Consider the following 17241-nt stretch of genomic DNA (forward strand, 5'->3'; position numbering starts at 1 on the left):
TCGATATATATGTGTTTTCCTACATACTGGATATGCAGAATTCAGCCTCCGTTGATGCCACCACTAACAGAAATAAACTGTCCAGTAATCCAACGGCTCTTCTCACTCGACAACAACAAAACCGCGTCAGCAACATCCTCCACCGTTCCGACCCTACCCTCACTACGAGTCAAATCAACTAGAAAGTCTCTCAAGGGTGCAGATTCAGGAGTCGGCGGTAAGTTGTCCGTCTCAACAGGGCCAGGCGCGAGAGTGTTAATCGTAATATGCTTGCCATTTCGACCAATCTAAGAAAAAAAAACATTATTAGACTTCTTGTTTCGTGATAGTAGGGGGAATGAATCAATATTTACCTCGCGGGCCAAGCTAAAGGTCAACTGATCCATGGCAGCCTTGGCGGCTGCATAGATAGGCAGGGGGTTGAATCCCATCTTGGAAGACACACTGCCAATGTTGATGACACGAGAGAATTTGGGCATGTGAGGATAAGCCTCTTGGAGCAGGAGGATGGGACCGACAACTGAAACTGCGAATGCGGTCTGAATGTCTTCTGGCTTGCTTTGAAGAACAGGGCCCATGGTGACGTATGTTGCATTGTTCACTATGCTCATATGTTAGTATGTCTTTTTTCTCTGCTGTTTAATACGAAACAAGTTGTTATACCAATAATGTCAATGTGGTTGACGCCAAATCGGGACAATGTTTCTCCAACAATCTTCTTGCAGCCTTCTGCGGTAGAGACGTCGGCCTGCACCACGATGGCGCTGTTCTTGCCGGCAACAACATCAATTTTCTCACGGACAACTTCTGCGCGCGAAGCCGTAGAGTTAGATACATAGTTGATGACAACGCGAGCTCCGGCTTTGGCAAGAGTAAGGGCGATGCCAGCACCAATGCCGTTTTCTCTACCGGAACCGGTGATGATGGCGACTTTGCCTGCGAGTGAAAGACTGTCGACGGTCATTTTGAATGATATATGACGGTAGGCTTGAAAGGATAGTTATTTTATATTGAGATGGATTGTTTTGCTTGATGGACTGCAAGCTATACTGTGCGTTCAACGGCATAGTTTATATAGGTAACATTTGTTACTTCTCTTCTTCATCCACAACTATTGCATTACAAATGTTCTCGAAGGATCTCGCTATAGAACTCATCGGATTGAATCATTAATACAACTTCTCTACGATAACCTCACTCATAACCTTGAAGTATCATTCATGGCGTGTACTGTCCAATCATCAACTAAGTGGAATGCTAGCGCGGTGGACATATTTCAAGTCTAATTCCGAAATAGGATAAGAGAGGTCGAGAGAACCACCTTATTCCCATTTTGGACATTGGTCTTCCCTGTCATACGCTGCTTCACAAAGTACCTAAGGTATGGCAAGTTCTACCGAGTTGGCGCCAAATCTTCCAAATCTCTTTTGACGTGGTTTACATACAATTGTAGTTGAGACTTTGGCAGCAACAGTGTTTCATTTTAGGAAGATTCCATTTACCAGATTCAAGCATTTGTTTTTAAATTACTATACAATGAGTAGCAAGCAAAATGAAAACACATATATCAACCCCCTCCCAACATCTAATTCCGCAATGTCGCATGTAACCCATTAATCTTCAGCGCGCAAATCGATTTATTACGTGTAACATAAACCTTGGCCTACACCTCCGCACACGACACCTACAGCCTATTCGAGTATAGGTACCTGTTGTTCGAAAACATGGCGAAACTCCTGGTTGTCACCGGCATAACTGGCGTTCAGGTAAGTTTCCGCCAGTGAATTTGTCATCTGTAACGCATTTACTTATTATTAACACCTCCGACTCTTCAGGGCAGCTCCGTAGCTGATACATTTCTTCAAGACCCAGCATACACCATTCGCGGTGTGACTCGCAATCCCGAGTCCGAAGCTGCCAAGGCATGGGTTGCAAAAGGTGTTGAAATCGTTAAGGGCGAATTTGATGATGTCAAGTCTCTTGAGCGGGCTTTTCAGGGTGCCAATGTCATCTTCGGTGTTACTGATTTCTGGAACATCTGGGGAAACCCGCGTAGCCAGGAACTAAAGAAGCCTAACCAGGAGCTTGTTGAGTACTGTTATGAAGTCGAGCTGCAGCATGGCAAAAATCTTGCCGATGCTGCAGCTTCGGCGGCTTCAACTCTGGAAAGATATGTTTTCAGCTCCATGGCTGATGCCACAAAGTCGAGCGGCGGAAAGTACACAAAGCTGTACCACATGGACTCAAAGGCTCGTGCTGCTACATACGCACAGAGTCTCCCAGCGCTCAAAGACAAGTTCTCTCAGGTTCAAGCTCCAGTCTATTTCCAAGTAGGAACGGAGTGGGGGCTCCCAATCGCGCCAAAGAAGGTAACACATAGCACAACACTCGGCTTCTATTTCCTTAACTCCTGCGGCTCTTGAATCCTTTAAGCTTACAAATCGATGTGATTAGCAACCAGACGGTACATATCGAATGATTGGCCCTGGTGCAGGCCACAAGCCAATTCCGTTCGGAAATGTGCGAACTGATCTTGGTCCTTGTGTCAAGGCTCTTGTCGAACAGGCGCCGCCCAACACGAACCTTTTCGCTGTGGGTGAATATCTCTCCTGGACAGACTATCTCCGCATTGTCTGCGAGACGCAGGGCGTCAAGTACGGAGGGTTTGACGAGCTCTCTTACGACGAGATCAACGAACTTCTACCGGGTGGCCTGGGCCACGAGTTTGGACTCAACGTCTTGTTTGCATTCGACTTTGGGTATGAGGGTACAGACCCGGGGATTGTTGGACCTGGAAAGGTAGGCAAACATACATGGGCTGATGCCATGAGATGAGATTTGGAGCTGACTTGTTTTATGCAGTACGGAGTTAGAATGACATCGTTTAGGGAGTATTGCGAAAAGAGCGATTTCTCTGTTGCACTGAACAAATGATAGAGCATACCTGTTCATTGTATCTACAGAATATTACAACATAATATATAACCGGTATTAGGTGTCGAACAACTTTACATCAGAGCCCAGCCATTTTTTATAGTGACCAACTGCTCTCGGTTGTACCCATACTGTTGGTAAATTGGTCGTCGAACGATTCCCAAGTCATCTCCTCGCTATTGTGCCATTCCTCTGCCAGCGTTGCCCAGTCATCGTGAAACCCTGGAAGCACCTCAGGCATATCAACGATCGTCGACTGTGCTGATGCCTGGGTAAGGCCCGAGTTCCAATTTGCCTCGGCTATTAATGTGCCACCACTCATCATTGGGCATCCAAATGTCTTGCTAACTTCGCGTGATGGCTGTTCGCTAAGCGAGCTCAGCCGACGATTGTACTTTGCCTTTAGCACGCCGAGTACAGCACGATTGGCCGAAAGAACGCCGTTTGAAGCAACCGTTGTATCTCCTTCACGCGAAATCTTGGATAAGAATTGATCTAGCTGGATTTCCGAATTGGCCCACTCCCAGTCAAAGTCAGGGCATTCCTTGAGAGGAAACGACAGCCGGAATGCCAGTGTAAAGATGGTTATGAGCCGCGTCCAGTCGTTGACAGTAAAGGATAGTATCGCCTTGTCGCTTAGCCCGCCTACGTAGTCCAAACAGGCCCGTATCTTTCTCGTGCCGCTGTAGATTTTGGATATCGGTGGCGGGAAGCGTGTGAGTTTGGCAGATAACGAAGTTTTGGCAACGGGAAGGGCGAGTAAGCTCCCCGTGTCGAGGTATATGTCGAGAAACATCATTTGTAACCGAACAGGTTCTTTGGCTTTTTTATAGTAAGTACCCATCACGTCTTCATATTGGGTCAAACATACCGAGGAGATTGGGGGATGTAGCTAGTATGTTGTTCCTTATTTGCTGATACTGTTGTTCGAGTCCTAGTAGGGTCAACTGGCTGTTTCGTACAGTCTGACCGTCTCTGTCGTTTATGGCGTCTCCCGCATCGGAGCTTAATCTTGATAGGCGGACCAAGGCCGCCAGTGTGCGATCGCCTTCAACCTGGGCATTCTGCTCCAAAATGTCGATGGCTGTCCCTGCCCAAGGTGGGAGGCGGGTATGTACACATTTGTCTCCCTTCCACACAGCGACGTATCTGGGAACGTTAGCATCATGTATGGCATAAGGAGAAATACAGGCTTGGCTCACGTGGAGACGAGATACACGTAGGCAAGGTATGCCCGGATCATGTCTAGCTCTTCGCTCGTCACTCCCCGTCCCCATGGGTCAGATGAGAGGAAATCCTCATCCAAGGATAGGTCGTGGACTATGTCCGCGGCCATTCGCATACATTGGACCAGCCGTGAGCTTTTAGGTTTTAGGTGAAACGGATACCTGGGAGCGACGCGTGAGTTGAAGATGCATCGAATTCAGCTTCAGAGATCGACGTACCAGGAACAGTATATCAGGAGGCCTTGTAGCAGTTGAAGACTTCTCTCTCCTCCAGATACATACTTGAGCCCTAAGACTCTCAGAAATTCCTCGTCATACAGCGAGTGCTTCTGAACTGGCCTCGACCTTGAAGACACGGTCAAGATGGCCAATAGAATGAAGGGTTTCGTGGCAGCCACTTGGGTTACGGTTGAATCAGCGGGCAACACTATGAAAGGAATGTACTCGAGCATGGAGCTAAAGTTGCGTAATAGGCTCTCAGCTGAAGCCATGTTGAACTGGGGTTTCCGCCAACTCTCGAAAACGGAGCGAGATTGGGACTGGGTAGACGAGCCTGACTGACTGGCAGAGGCAGATTGACTCGGTGTTGGGAGAAAGTCGATGGGGTCATCTGTATCTAGGACAGTATCAAGGGCAGAATTGTGCAACTCCCGTAAAGTCTCAAAATCATCTTCGACGTGCGACCTGATGGGAACTAGATAGTCAATGCTAAAGGTACTAGGTTGACCAGCTGGTGACTGGCCCGTTTCTGCGGTGCTATATTGCAAGTAAAGAAGGCATTAGAATATCTTGATAGTAGGGGAGAGGAGTGATTCTAGGTTATATGGCATGGGGTCTTACGACAGTGCTCGACGTGACCTGCGGGGCCGCGCTTTGGTACGAGACACGCACTCTCTCCTCGAGGCAAGACATCTAACAGGCGATAAGCATAAAAGAACAAGCTAACATGAATGTAGTTTCGTTTCCGCTCACTTCCCACACACTCCAGGTTGTTCACTGGGCTGGCACTTTGCCTTTGCTGTGCGACAGTGCTCGCATGCGGTCGCGTTCCGCTTCGGAGCTGAACCTCTCTCCATTGCGACGGTGCCTAGTATGGCTATGTCCGAGACCCCTGGCTGAGGGATGGTTAATGAGCTGTTTGGTGAACGGGCTGTTGACGTAAAGTTCTGAAGGAGAGATTCTTGATGGAAAAAGATACGCTGCCGTTGGCGAAGACGCGGGAATCCGTCACATGTGTGGCTGACCCAGAGACTGCTGTTGGTTGTTGGCTCTAGCAATGTAGACTATATCCGGGTGGGTTTCGGATATAGCCTGTGCTGTTAGGGGACTAACTCTAGGCGGTCGTTGTGTTTATACAAGTGTAGATTGATTGAAAACTACTGGACAATTAATCATCATCCTATAATTGATGGTTACTCACATCTTCTTGATCTCATCATTTAAAGGCGGGTTTCTGTACGTCTTTGCATCCTGTCGGTCTTAATGTGCGGTGCGGATGTCCGCTTCGGGCCTATTGGAAAGCATCCAATCGCGCCATGAAATACCCCGATGAAATGTTCCGGGCTGCCATCAGCTTACTCTTCTTACAGGTCATAAATTGTCTATAAATCTATTAATAAAGAGGAGCCCAAACCGCTTCAAAGGGAGGTCTCCTATTAATGTCGAGCCTTGTCTTCAGAGTTTAACTAGCAGCCAACAAGATGCACGTCGTAATGGAATGCGATTGGGCCTCTTCTAAGAGCTGATGTTACGGGCGCCTCGCCTTGTATGACCTGTGCGACAAGCTCGTCGTTTTCGAAATTGAGCACTCGCTGTCTCTATTATCGGCGACTTTCTCAATGTATCGGTTTATTTTGCCGTATGCAGCCATATCAATGGAGGTTTCACGGCTTCAGCGCTGCTAGAAATGGCAGAAGTGTCAAATTCCACGCTATCATGCGAAATATACATGTGCCTCTTTAAAAGAGAAGTACACTGTTGTTTGGGCATGACATAGAACCATTCCAGAACAGGTGCGATGCGATTGGGCTCTGGGGAACAACGTGGGATCCAATTTGATAAATCGCGATTCGATGTCGGCTATCCATGATTTTCTTTGGCGTGAGACAAACACACGATGCTCGGTTGGAGATAGTCGTCGGCAAGAGATAAGCTTCACCACACGCGATTGGGCCAATCTGACAATGTCTTGAACGCATGCTCATGCACTTTACTCGGCGGCGTATGGGCGACGGTTATTAATATCGGCATACATGCCTTATTCTGCATCTTCATCAACTTGTTCAGCTTTTACTCATTCCTCAAGATTACCAATATCAATAGCCAGTTGCATACCATACGGCATATCGCTGATACATGCATCTGCAGTTGAGGTACATCATTGCTTCAAGTATCTGCGGTATATCGCTGCTTCTCATCCAACGCTCATACTCAACACTATTTTTTGCAACAATGGCCCCTAAATCTAAAAGCGGCACAGAAAACATCCACTCTGGAGCCGCAAAATGGACTGGCGAGAAGTTTGACGACAAGGGCAATGTGCTGCCATTTCCGGGCAACACCATCATCTGCCACCTCCCACAGGACAGTGAATTATACAAAACACTTTTACCAATCCATGAAATACTCCAGAAGAGCAAATTCACCAAGTTTTACACTCTTCTGCCGCCGCCGAGCTGGCACATGACCGTCTTTGAGGGTGTTTGCGATCACCGGCGCAAGCGTGGGGTGTGGCCCCAGGAGCTGCCGCTCGATGCACCGCTGCAAAGCTGCCACGATCTCTTTCGCGATAAGCTTTCAACGTTTGACCTCAGTGTTCAGCCTCCCCTGAAATTATCTGTTACAGGACTGGTAATGAGCAAGGCCGGGATTCGCCTCGACCTGGCTGCTGTTGACGACGCTGAAGAGAAACGCCTACGAGGACTCCGTGATCGACTGTCTGATCTGCTGCAAATTCGGGCTCCAGGCCATGAGACGTACGTTTTCCATCTAGCTCTTGCATACAGAATCGTTCCTGTTAGCAAGGAAGATGGCGAGGCTCTCACGATGCTGCTTCAGAAAGGATATGAGACTATTCCTCATGAGTTTGAGCTTGGTGCGCCCGAATTCTGCCACTTTGACGATATGTTTGCATTTCATCGGCAGTTCTATCTTAAAGAGCAAGATTAAGACATATGGTAATTTGTCTTGGGGAGTTTAATTTCTCTGTAATTGCAGCATGGCTTATGATGAATAAAATTTTGCCCTTAATAGTGAACACTCCTGCCTGTACCTGTTTGATCAATTCGTAATCATTAAATTGAGCATTAGTATAACTCCAACTCAAACCTATCGCGTTGCGATATATCCTTCCACAACGTCTCCAAAAATTCCGCGCACGACTTTTCCCAAACAATCCCTTTTAATGCAGACTCAAGTTCATCCTTTGTCCAAACCATAAGTGATGCGCCCAGAGGCTCCATCTTTTCTACAAACCACCATTTCTCATGCCATTCTGACGCAGCTCCATATCCCATAAATAGCACCCATAATAACCACCGTTGTCTCTCTGGATTTGCGTTCCACCACCCTTCATCTTGCATCTCGAGGCCATCTCGCAGCTGTTGAGATAGCTTGAGAAGCAGCTTGGATTTGGTTGGAAGTTCTCTCAAAATGAGGTAGAGGTAGATGTATGCAGCGGTGTTCATTAGAACAGAACTAGACGAGAGATACTCAGCCGGATTTAGAGCTTCGATGAATTCATTTTGAAGATTAAGCAGATTGAATTCTGTTCCATAAATTTGATGGCTCATTGCTGCCCTATCCAAGGGGGCCTCGTACTCTGGGCTGAGAGCTGCAGATATACGCCTCAGAGATCGAAAGATGGAATTTGTTGGCGAGGTCACCCCAAAGGCGCCTTCAGTAGAGACCACCTTGTTTTTCAACTTGGCGGGCAATTCTGCATCGCCCTTTGTGGCTTTGTAGGTGATCTGCGAGAAGGACGGCTTGCATTTCCAAACATTAGAATACGATAAATCGGCCCTAGATAGGTATGTGTTAATATAGTCGGAATATGCTGAGCATATAGTGCAAGCTCACCAAGTGACCACTCCTCTGTGTGCAGGTTCGACACCTTCTATACCTCCTCGGGCCTTCACCATGAGTTCAAGACCCTTCATGTGGATTCTGGCATCTTCAAATTGGCCAGCGAGATTCTGAGCAAGGTGATAGTTAGCAATGAAACAGAAGAAAGACGCGAAGAAGTATGTGCAGATAACTCTTACCTCTCGAGATATTACTATTGATACAGCTGCAATGAGAGTGTCTCTTATCACGCCTGCCTCGAGACCCTCGTTTATCAAACGGAAGGCTTCTCTTCCATGGTATAGGCTACCAGGAGAATCCGTCAAGCCGTATTTCAGATTGTGATCCAGGCTGACAAGATACATAACAGCATGAAACATGGCAAGCTCTTCTCTGACGTAATAGAAGCAATCCGGTGAGAGATTGAGGGCGATGCAGTTGACGGCATATACTTGTTGGTCTGTAGCTCGGGATTGAGTTGATTAGCAACTTGTTCCATGGCAGTGGACTGAAGACGTATGACAGCGAGCGAAATTGGTATTGATGATGACAGAGATCGAAATGCAGAATAGAAGATCAAGTAACAACACTCACAATAGAATATGAACTTCTGACTTTCCGGCCCCAACGGAAATTGGAATGAATCATAGGGATCTGCAAATGCGCCACCTCTCATCAAAAGGTTCTTGTCTGGCATGAGGCTCTGGCGAATTAGCCAGTGGGTGTTCATCAGTTGGACCTCGTTTGCGGAATCTTGGTCTCTGTCCTTCTCTAGTCCTGTTGTGGGACGCTTTGCTTTAGAAGGTTTCTTTTGTTTTCGTGATTTGGAGCCAACTCTGAACTTTCCCTCAAAGATTCGCTGAGGCTTCTCCTTCATGGGGACGGCAGCTGCAGCAGCCATCTCGTCCGTCAGTGTGGGGTGGTTTTGTCTCCAGACATAATTCCGCATCGCCTGGCTGCGAACGATTCGCGAAACATTTCTGTCCGGCCTATCCGTTGACGATCCAGTAATTGTGATAAACTCCAGCGGCTGTACATCGAATTCATCGGTGTAGGTAAATCTCTCGTCGTGTGGTCTGGACGGGAGATTTACTACAACTAGAGTATCCGGTTAACATCCATTACCAGCAACTAATGCACAGGAGAGAGATCTACCATTGTTATGGACGAATCCGGAAGCCCCGTAATTTTTCTCTCCACTCATGTTCAGGCTTTCAGGTAAGCTGCGCTTGGCAGTTGATTGAGGTTGGGATCAGGGTTATAGAGGCGGTATAGTGAGTTGACAATAGTGAAAACAGATGGACATTGATGCAAGAGATGAAAAGACTCGTGTTCCTTATTACCCAGATAGTTAAATGCTCTAAGCGGGTATGATGAATTACGATGGAGGATGCACATTATTAATGTCTAGATCCTAATCAGAGGTTGTCTCTAGTCTCATCACTTGCCCCTCTCGTTTTGGCGCTTGCTTAGTAAAAACGGCACAACGCCCTAAAATAGTTTTGGCAGGATACAAGACTATACGATAATCTTTTGTGTACGGATCTTGATGTCTGAATACGATAGAGCCTCGGTGTATCGGTAGAATATTAACAGTTGGGAACTGCCCATGGGAGAATTCCTTCCGATACAGGCAGGGAAGGTAAAATTACTGGGGGCCGATTACAGTATGCGTAATGTTGGATCCGGAGTATTGGAGAATACCTGAAGTGTCTGAGAAACATACGCCCGAGACAGCTGAGCCCTTAAGGGGGACAAAGACACAGACACACTAAGCTACGGATCACTAGCAGCTTGTCACTTTGTTACCTGTGTATTACTCGCTCAGCAAGCACAGCACCGGGGCGTTATCTAGTGAATATGCATGCACTTATGAAACGACAAGCCCAATTAAAGGCTTCTCGAATGATCACCAGCAGCATGTATGGCGAGTCCGCGCAATTCAAAACTGTGCACATGCATAGACAGCTTCGTATTCATCCTTGCAACCCAAAATAGAAAAGACAAATAAAAAAGAATGGTTATGCCAGAATAAGAGAGAGCTAAGGGTTCAGCTTTGCGACTAGGATAGCCAGTCATAGCTTCAGCTCTATTTGCGACCTTTCTCAGGGAGGGATTCAGCCGTTGCCAATGGCGTCACCTGAGGCGAATGCAAACAATCCGTCGGCGTTTATTGTCACAGCTTCGGCGATGTGCCATTTGCCTAAGCACTAGCTGTGCTCGACTCCATTGGGCTGAGTCGCGCTCTTCCGGTAGATGATTGTTAAGAAGAGAACTCTTGAGTTCTAGAAGTCTCAAAAACACGGCCCAATTCGAACAATGCTAATGCTGGGTGATCCAAACCCTGCAGCAATTTAGTCGATAAGCAGAAGCCAACACTAGTTCTGGGCTAAATGGGGTGGTGTGTGTTGCATGTCTCTTGGCGGAACAGGGGCTGATTAATTCGGCAGCTCAAATCCCGGCCGTGATCAAAGCCATGCGAGTTGAGCTGGCAGGCCAAAGTCTAAATTTCTCAGCATCTCATTAGTGAGCAAAGCGGCGCCTTGGTTTAGCAATGATCCCGTTCTTCATGGAAAGTTGTCACAATAGGAAAATGGTAGTATGTGGATGGTGTATCCATTGGAGTATTTAGACAGAGATAAGGTCGAGGCGATCTAGAACCTCCATTCTTCATCGTTCAAACCAAAGATATAAACAAGCATATCTTTCATCTCAATATTTTATTTCTCGCGACACAACGTCTTGTTTCAGGTCAAAAAGAACACAGCAATGGTCCCCTCAGTCCTTATCATTGGCGCTGGTGGCGCATTTGGAAGGCCTCTGGTGGAAGAATTCATCAAACAAAAGTCTCACTTTTCCAGGGTTGGCATCCTAGCGGATCCCGCCAAAGTGTCCAAGTTTTCCGACGCCGCAGCTCAAGGTATCGACGTTGTGGCTGGTTCCTTTCTGGACCCCAAGTCCTATGAGGGTTTGTTATTACTGGATACATTAGTTTAAGGGAGCGTGGTGGATTGACAAGTAATTAGGCTTTGAAGTCGTTGTGTCTCTGGCGGGCAATGCTATCATGAGACTCCAGCCGGCAATGATCGAATCTGCCATCGCAGGCGGAGTTCGTCACTTTTACCCGTCGGAATTTGGATCAGACGTCGCTCAGGACAGTCTCAAGACGTTCCGCTACTTTCGTGATAAGCGAGTGACTCGCGATCATCTCGCGGCCAAGGCAAAGGAGAACCCGGACTTTTACTACACGCTCATGCTGACCGGCATCTTCACCGAGTGGGCTGCAGATCCATTCTACGGTGTGGATGTCAAGGCTCATGTTGCAAACACATATGGACGCCCAGATGCACAAATCTCCGTGACTTCAATTCCTGAGTAAGTTGAACTCAGTTGCCATTCAGTTCACATTACATAAAACTTGCTAACGGGTAGATTCTTCACTTTAGCATTGCGAGGTATACTGTCGAGTCTATCCTGCTGCCTCTGACTCCCGGAGTTCAAAAGCGCGAAATCCGAGTAACTGGAGAACGGACCACTTGGCAAAAGTTCATCGATGACTTGGGCGAGGTTCAGGGATCCAAGTATAAGTGCACATATCTGGATCCTGCGGAGGCTGCCGCAAAGCAAGACGAAGCCCGAAAGAGTGGTGACGAGGTCGCCGAGCTAATGTGGTCAGTCAAGCCCCTGGCTGCCTCCGGAAACGGAATCGTACCTGGAGAGCTGGACAATGACACATTCTCATTCCGGCCGGAGTCTGTTAAGGAGACTTTCAAGCGCGTCTATGGTTAAAAAGCCATCCTTTAGTAGATAGATAGTCCATAAACGAGTTACGAGGAATGCTATGCATGCATATAGACTGGGTAGTGCATCCTATATTAGATACACAAAATACTATTTCAAGCATATACATCAACATCGGGCGTATGCAACTCATTTGGCTCCAGTGATAATAGAAGATTTGCCAAATATTTCATAGTATCGTCTTCTAGTCTAGTAAGTTCTCAAGAGCTGGGCCAATAACATAACACTCCCTTCTCCTAAGCTAACTGGGCGCGAGATGACTCCTGATCGGGCAGGAAACCTTCCTACTCAGGATGTAGTCTCTTGTGAGCTGAAGGAGCTCATGTTACATAATGGTGTCGAGCATGGCACGACCAATTCCGCCGAAGTACCCTAGAGACTCAATGATTAGTGCTGGGATAATCCCGTACCCCATCTTATGGAGTGAGAAGAGACAGTTCCAGCAGAAATAGTCACTGTGATTGACGGGACATTCCTTGATACAGCCTTTGTAATCTGATCTTGGTGGAGTCTTGAACCAGATTCGATTACAAGACTGGAAATGCTGTGAATACGGATCGGTGGGTCTACAGCTGATAGGGCAGCCTGCCTTTGCATCTACAGTATCACTTGTTACCAAAATCTCGTTTCACATCGTTTCTGACAAATTCACTTGTTCTGTGGATAGCCACGCTCTTCATAACTGCTTACTGGCCCCTTGATTACGTGAATTCTTCTACAAGTCTAATCCGTTCCACAACAACAAGGCGATTTCCTCGGCTTCTACCGTTCGCTAGTGGAGGGCTGACAAGCAACTCTCACGACCTACCCGACTAGGGCGACGCCATGCATTAGCACGGCTCTTCAAAACATTTCCTCTTTCAGAAACCGCTACGCATTAGCCTCGCTCCACAGTCATCTCCAAGTTTTCCCCATCGAGATAACGCTATGCCATGGCGCCTGGACTTTTGCCACGATCCCCACCGGATCATCGCTAGTTGCTGGTCAAACTCTGCATCCAAGAACACGTTTACAAAGGAAGCAACCCAGCCGTTGTTCCATTAGTTACTCAGTCTCTTCTGTTTAACTATAATTTTAACTTCCAACTGACATTTCACGCTATCAACTGGGCGTCTTTGTAAGTCGGATTTTGAAGGATTTGCTAGCTGCTGCTTCTGCGGCAGCTATGACGCCGAGTTCCTACAACTTCTCCTAATCTCGTAAATGCCCAACCTCGTTAGAAATGCATCGATTTGTGAGGCATTGGCTGTCAGCAAAGCTGTCATGGGTCCTTTTATCTTCTCATCAATACACGTCCCCTCAAAATCAGATACCCTCTATCAATCACTCTTATAACTTATTTTAAACAAATCTATAATCCGTCCTACAGCATATATATACATCAACATGAGCGTCACATTCACCGTTCAGCGTGGTTCCAAAAGCGGAAAGATTGTCCAAGACACCAGCAACCGTCAACTCGGTCGCAACGAAGCCTATCTGAAGATCACGCATTCTGGCCTGTGTGGTACTGATGAACATTATCTCCATGCCGGTTTGGCCCTAGGCCATGAGGGTGTTGGTATCGTCCAGGCTGTTGGCCAAGATGTCACTTCCGTTAAAGTTGGCGACCGTGTCGGATTTGGATGGGTTCACAAGACTTGCGGCCACTGTGAGGCCTGCCTTACTGGTGAGTATTTCATACTTCTCCCCGCACAGTTGTTCAAGTGTAGCTAATTGAATGCGCAGGAATGGATTTTTATTGCGCCGAAAAGACAGAGTATGGCACTCACGACCATGATGTTGGCTCTTTTGCCAGCCATGCCGTCTGGGATGCCGACTCACTTCACAAGATCCCCGAGGGTCTTAACAGCGCTGATGCCGCTCCCCTCATGTGCGGCGGTGCTACCGTTTGGTCACCCTTTGCTCTCTATGGCATCAAGGCAACCGACCGTGTTGGCGTCCTCGGTGTTGGCGGCCTTGGACACTTGGCAATCCAAATCGGTGCCAAGATGGGCTGCAAAGTGGTTGTCTTCTCCAGCAGCGAGTCCAAGAGAGAGGATGCAATGAAACTTGGCGCCAGTGAATATCACGTTCTGACTGCGGATTCTTCTCTGGAGGGAATTGAGCCTGTCAAGCATATGCTCCTGTGCGGAAACGCCCAGCCAGATTTTGCCCGGTACGTTCCAGACATGGCACTAAGAAATTCGGTATGAGGTTTTACTAACACATAGATACAGAATGATTCAGCTCACTGCCGTTGGCGGCAAGATTTACAACCTGATTGTCAGCTTTGACGCATCTCCCGTGCCAATGCTGCCCATGCTGGCGAAAGGCATCAGCATCCAGGGCTCGGGTGGCGCTCCACGCGCGGAAATCCGGAAAATGCTCAACTTTGCAGTGCAGCATGGGATCAAGCCTGTTATCATGAAGTGGCCGTTGAACACGCAGGGTGTAGAGGACGCAATGAAGACACTGCGGGAGGGAAAGATGAGGTACCGTGGCGTCTTGGTGGCAGAGGAGTAAATGTTTACAGTAAATAGAGTCCATTAGATGGTTGTCATTATGAGCGGTTAAATACACAATAAAGCTACTTGAATAGTCAATTGATCACTTTAATCCTAATACAACATTGTAAAACTAGAATAAACTATTCATATTAAGAGACTAAGAAGTCAATCATTGATGCATTTGTCCACGACGGCCATCCTTGTACTTTCGAGGTCTTCAGCACTTTAACACCTATAAGTTGGTGGCTACAGACGGTCAAAATTGCCCCGCCATTCTCAACACATTGGTTCAATGTCTTACCCGTACGTGCTATTACTTGATTACATGTACTTGGCTAGCTGTCAATTCTAGCGTGTCCGGTGAACTTCAGTCGCGATAATGACACCTCTGGAGCTTCCAGTTGGTTACAACGTGGCAATATAGCCGTTTCCTGGCATCCGAAAACTGTCTTTGCAACTGGGTCGGGAGCTCCGGGGTGTCTTTGCGCCGTGATGGTGTGCTGGAATGCTGCAGACTAGTTGGAGATGAGCTGTGCCGGTTGCAGCTAGACCTCGACTCTTCATGCGCTAGTGGTAAGGCATTTACTGAACTGAGAAATGAAACGACAGCGTGTGCGGAGTAGGGCGTCATGAATCCTACAGTATGGCTTCTGGATAGGCCATGTGGGTGGTTGTTAGCAATCACGGTGCATGAGCTTGTAGATTGTTAATATATAATCCACTTGTATTACAATTCGTAGTTTGAAGATTGTATTTCTCTCCAGCTTAGAAATTTCGTCATTGCTAAGCAAGTGTTTTTTCCCCCCTCGTTTCTGGTTTTGTTCAAACACATAAGTATCTATATTCTGCCGGTTGCATCAAGTCGCATCATCAGTTTCATCATCGCATGCAATCACTTATACCAAGCATTGCTTCATTAATTTAATCATCGTCTATCTTCAATCATACAACCAACTTCTAGTCAAACAATTGCCCAAACAACATTCAAAATGTCTTCCGCCGGCATCAAAACGTATAGCGTCACCTCGAAAGAGGAATTCTATGGACTCCCAACTTTCCCCGAGGCCGAGGGCAAAAAGTACTCTGCCATTGTTACCGGCGCCAATGGCATTACTGGAGCTCATATGCTCCGAGTCCTGGCTGAGGCTCCAGAGCGCTGGGGAACCATCTATGCCTTAAGCCGAAAGCCTCCAAGTGTTCGCATCCCAGGAAACGTCAAGTATTTGGCCATTGACTTTCTTGCGTCTCCTGAAGATATTGCGCAACAGCTGAAAGAGCAGGCCCCGAAAGTGTAAGTAGACTCTTAAAATCTCTTGAGAAGGAAATAAGATCGTAAGTAGTGACTTTTTACGGTAGGGACTATGTCTTCTTTGCTTCTTACATTCAAGCTCCTCCCAAGGAAGGCGAGGGTGTCTGGTCTGACGATGCGGAGATGGAGCGACTAAACAGTGAGTACATCTTCTAACGCACCATCGCATTTAACCATTCTAACAACACCAGTGCTTCTTTTGTCCAACTTCCTTTCTGCATTGACTCTGTCTCAGAAGATCCCGAAGCGGTTCCTCCTCCAGACAGGTGCTAAGCATTATAGCGTTCATCTGGGCCCCCCTCTAAACCCGATGGAGGAGTCAGACCCTCGTTTCCTTGCCAAACCCAACTTTTATTATCCCCAGGAAGATCTTCTCTGGAAATGGTCGCGTGAAAATGGCACTGAGTGGAATGTCACTCGCCCTCTGTTCATCATTGGTGCCGTGCCCGATGCAGCAATGAACATTGCCAATGGACTGGCTCTGTATGCTGCAATTCAGAAGGAGCTTGGGCGGCCACTTGAGTTCCCTGGCGACACCGCAGCCTGGGACGCTGAGAAGCCCTTGTCATCTGCGCTTTTGATCAGCTACCACGCCGAGTGGACGGTTCTTACGCCATCCACTGCTAACGAAGCTCTGAATATTTCCGATGGCGGCTCTTTCAGCTACGGCAAGTTTTGGCCTGTGCTTGCTGCTGCTTACGGCATTCCATATGGAACTGCAGAGGTCGATGACGACAAGTTTCAAATTGTCGATATGCCCATCTCCCCTCCCCCGAGAGGCTTTGGACCCGCAGGCAGGATTAGAATCGCCCGAAGCTTCGAGGCGTGGGCTCACAAGCCCGAAGTCAGAAAGGCATGGGATACATTGAAGGCACGACACAACTTGGCCCCTAAGCCCGATCCATTTGACAAGGTGCAAGACATCTTTGGCTTGTTGGATGGTGAAATTCTTGGACCTTGGGGAAGGAGCTTGAGGTAAGAGATATCTAACAATACATCTTCTAGAAGATGCAAAAAGCTAACCGGTTGATTTCTATACAGCATGAATAAGAGCCGAAAGCTGGGATGGAATGGATTCATTGACACTCACGAGTCAATCTTTAAGACTTTTGAGGAGTTGGCAGCTCTGAAGATGATTCCACCTTTTGAGCGACCAAAAGCAATTGAAATCAAGTACTATGGCTATTAGGTATCTACCAATGACGAAAAGATGGATGAGAGTATGATTTGAAGATGATACTATGGCGTTTCTTGTCAGCTTTATATAGAATTTGGTCTCCTGAGACTGAATAGAGTACACTGTCCCTAGTTAGTTAACTACACCTTCGTGCGTATTGATAGATGTCGCAACAAGCTGGCCGGCGCTACAAATACCACAACGCTACCAGTCGCTACTATTGTATCAAGCAGCGGCAGATAA

The 17241-nt window shown here is 47.4% G+C and overlaps 8 protein-coding genes across 8 annotated transcripts; 5 read left to right on the forward strand and 3 right to left on the reverse strand.

Annotated features, from left to right (window-relative positions):
• Positions 1-41: 41 nt before the first annotated feature.
• Positions 42-964, reverse strand: M431DRAFT_485595 (hypothetical protein; the record flags this gene model as incomplete). Its single annotated transcript, XM_024916301.1, has 3 exons — positions 42-287; positions 354-601; positions 664-964. The coding sequence occupies 3 exons, from the start codon at positions 962-964 to the stop codon at positions 42-44; spliced, it is 795 nt and encodes a 264-aa protein (XP_024770573.1).
• Positions 965-1546: 582 nt separating this feature from the next.
• M431DRAFT_540865 (hypothetical protein) lies at positions 1547-2934 on the forward strand (the record flags this gene model as incomplete). The annotated part of the gene is made up of 4 exons (XM_024921084.1): positions 1547-1766; positions 1836-2369; positions 2455-2799; positions 2863-2934. The coding sequence occupies exons 1-4, from the start codon at positions 1725-1727 to the stop codon at positions 2932-2934; spliced, it is 993 nt and encodes a 330-aa protein (XP_024770574.1). The 5' UTR covers positions 1547-1724.
• Positions 2935-3031: 97 nt separating this feature from the next.
• M431DRAFT_94713 (hypothetical protein) lies at positions 3032-5236 on the reverse strand (the record flags this gene model as incomplete). The annotated part of the gene is made up of 6 exons (XM_024924613.1): positions 3032-3756; positions 3806-4083; positions 4137-4322; positions 4380-4916; positions 5014-5072; positions 5144-5236. The coding sequence occupies 6 exons, from the start codon at positions 5234-5236 to the stop codon at positions 3032-3034; spliced, it is 1878 nt and encodes a 625-aa protein (XP_024770575.1).
• Positions 5237-6145: 909 nt separating this feature from the next.
• M431DRAFT_511793 (hypothetical protein) lies at positions 6146-7465 on the forward strand. Its single transcript, XM_024919732.1, has one exon. The coding sequence runs from the start codon at positions 6612-6614 to the stop codon at positions 7326-7328; it is 717 nt and encodes a 238-aa protein (XP_024770576.1). The 5' UTR covers positions 6146-6611; the 3' UTR covers positions 7329-7465.
• Positions 7466-9123, reverse strand: M431DRAFT_94363 (hypothetical protein; the record flags this gene model as incomplete). Its single annotated transcript, XM_024924578.1, has 4 exons — positions 7466-8180; positions 8238-8353; positions 8423-8682; positions 8817-9123. The coding sequence occupies 4 exons, from the start codon at positions 9121-9123 to the stop codon at positions 7466-7468; spliced, it is 1398 nt and encodes a 465-aa protein (XP_024770577.1).
• Positions 9124-10991: 1868 nt separating this feature from the next.
• Positions 10992-12011, forward strand: M431DRAFT_94225 (hypothetical protein; the record flags this gene model as incomplete). The annotated part of the gene is made up of 3 exons (XM_024924564.1): positions 10992-11190; positions 11249-11597; positions 11669-12011. The coding sequence occupies 3 exons, from the start codon at positions 10992-10994 to the stop codon at positions 12009-12011; spliced, it is 891 nt and encodes a 296-aa protein (XP_024770578.1).
• A 1398-nt stretch (positions 12012-13409) lies between these two features.
• Positions 13410-14534, forward strand: M431DRAFT_151149 (hypothetical protein; the record flags this gene model as incomplete). The annotated part of the gene is made up of 3 exons (XM_024912834.1): positions 13410-13692; positions 13752-14181; positions 14237-14534. The coding sequence occupies 3 exons, from the start codon at positions 13410-13412 to the stop codon at positions 14526-14528; spliced, it is 1005 nt and encodes a 334-aa protein (XP_024770579.1). The 3' UTR covers positions 14529-14534.
• A 769-nt stretch (positions 14535-15303) lies between these two features.
• Positions 15304-17203, forward strand: M431DRAFT_19690 (hypothetical protein). Its single transcript, XM_024913272.1, has 4 exons — positions 15304-15803; positions 15869-15960; positions 16013-16796; positions 16863-17203. The coding sequence occupies exons 1-4, from the start codon at positions 15502-15504 to the stop codon at positions 17008-17010; spliced, it is 1326 nt and encodes a 441-aa protein (XP_024770580.1). The 5' UTR covers positions 15304-15501; the 3' UTR covers positions 17011-17203.
• Positions 17204-17241: the final 38 nt, after the last annotated feature.

This window comes from Trichoderma harzianum (assembly GCF_003025095.1).
Source record: "Trichoderma harzianum CBS 226.95 unplaced genomic scaffold M431scaffold_13, whole genome shotgun sequence".
NCBI lineage: Eukaryota > Fungi > Ascomycota > Sordariomycetes > Hypocreales > Hypocreaceae > Trichoderma > Trichoderma harzianum.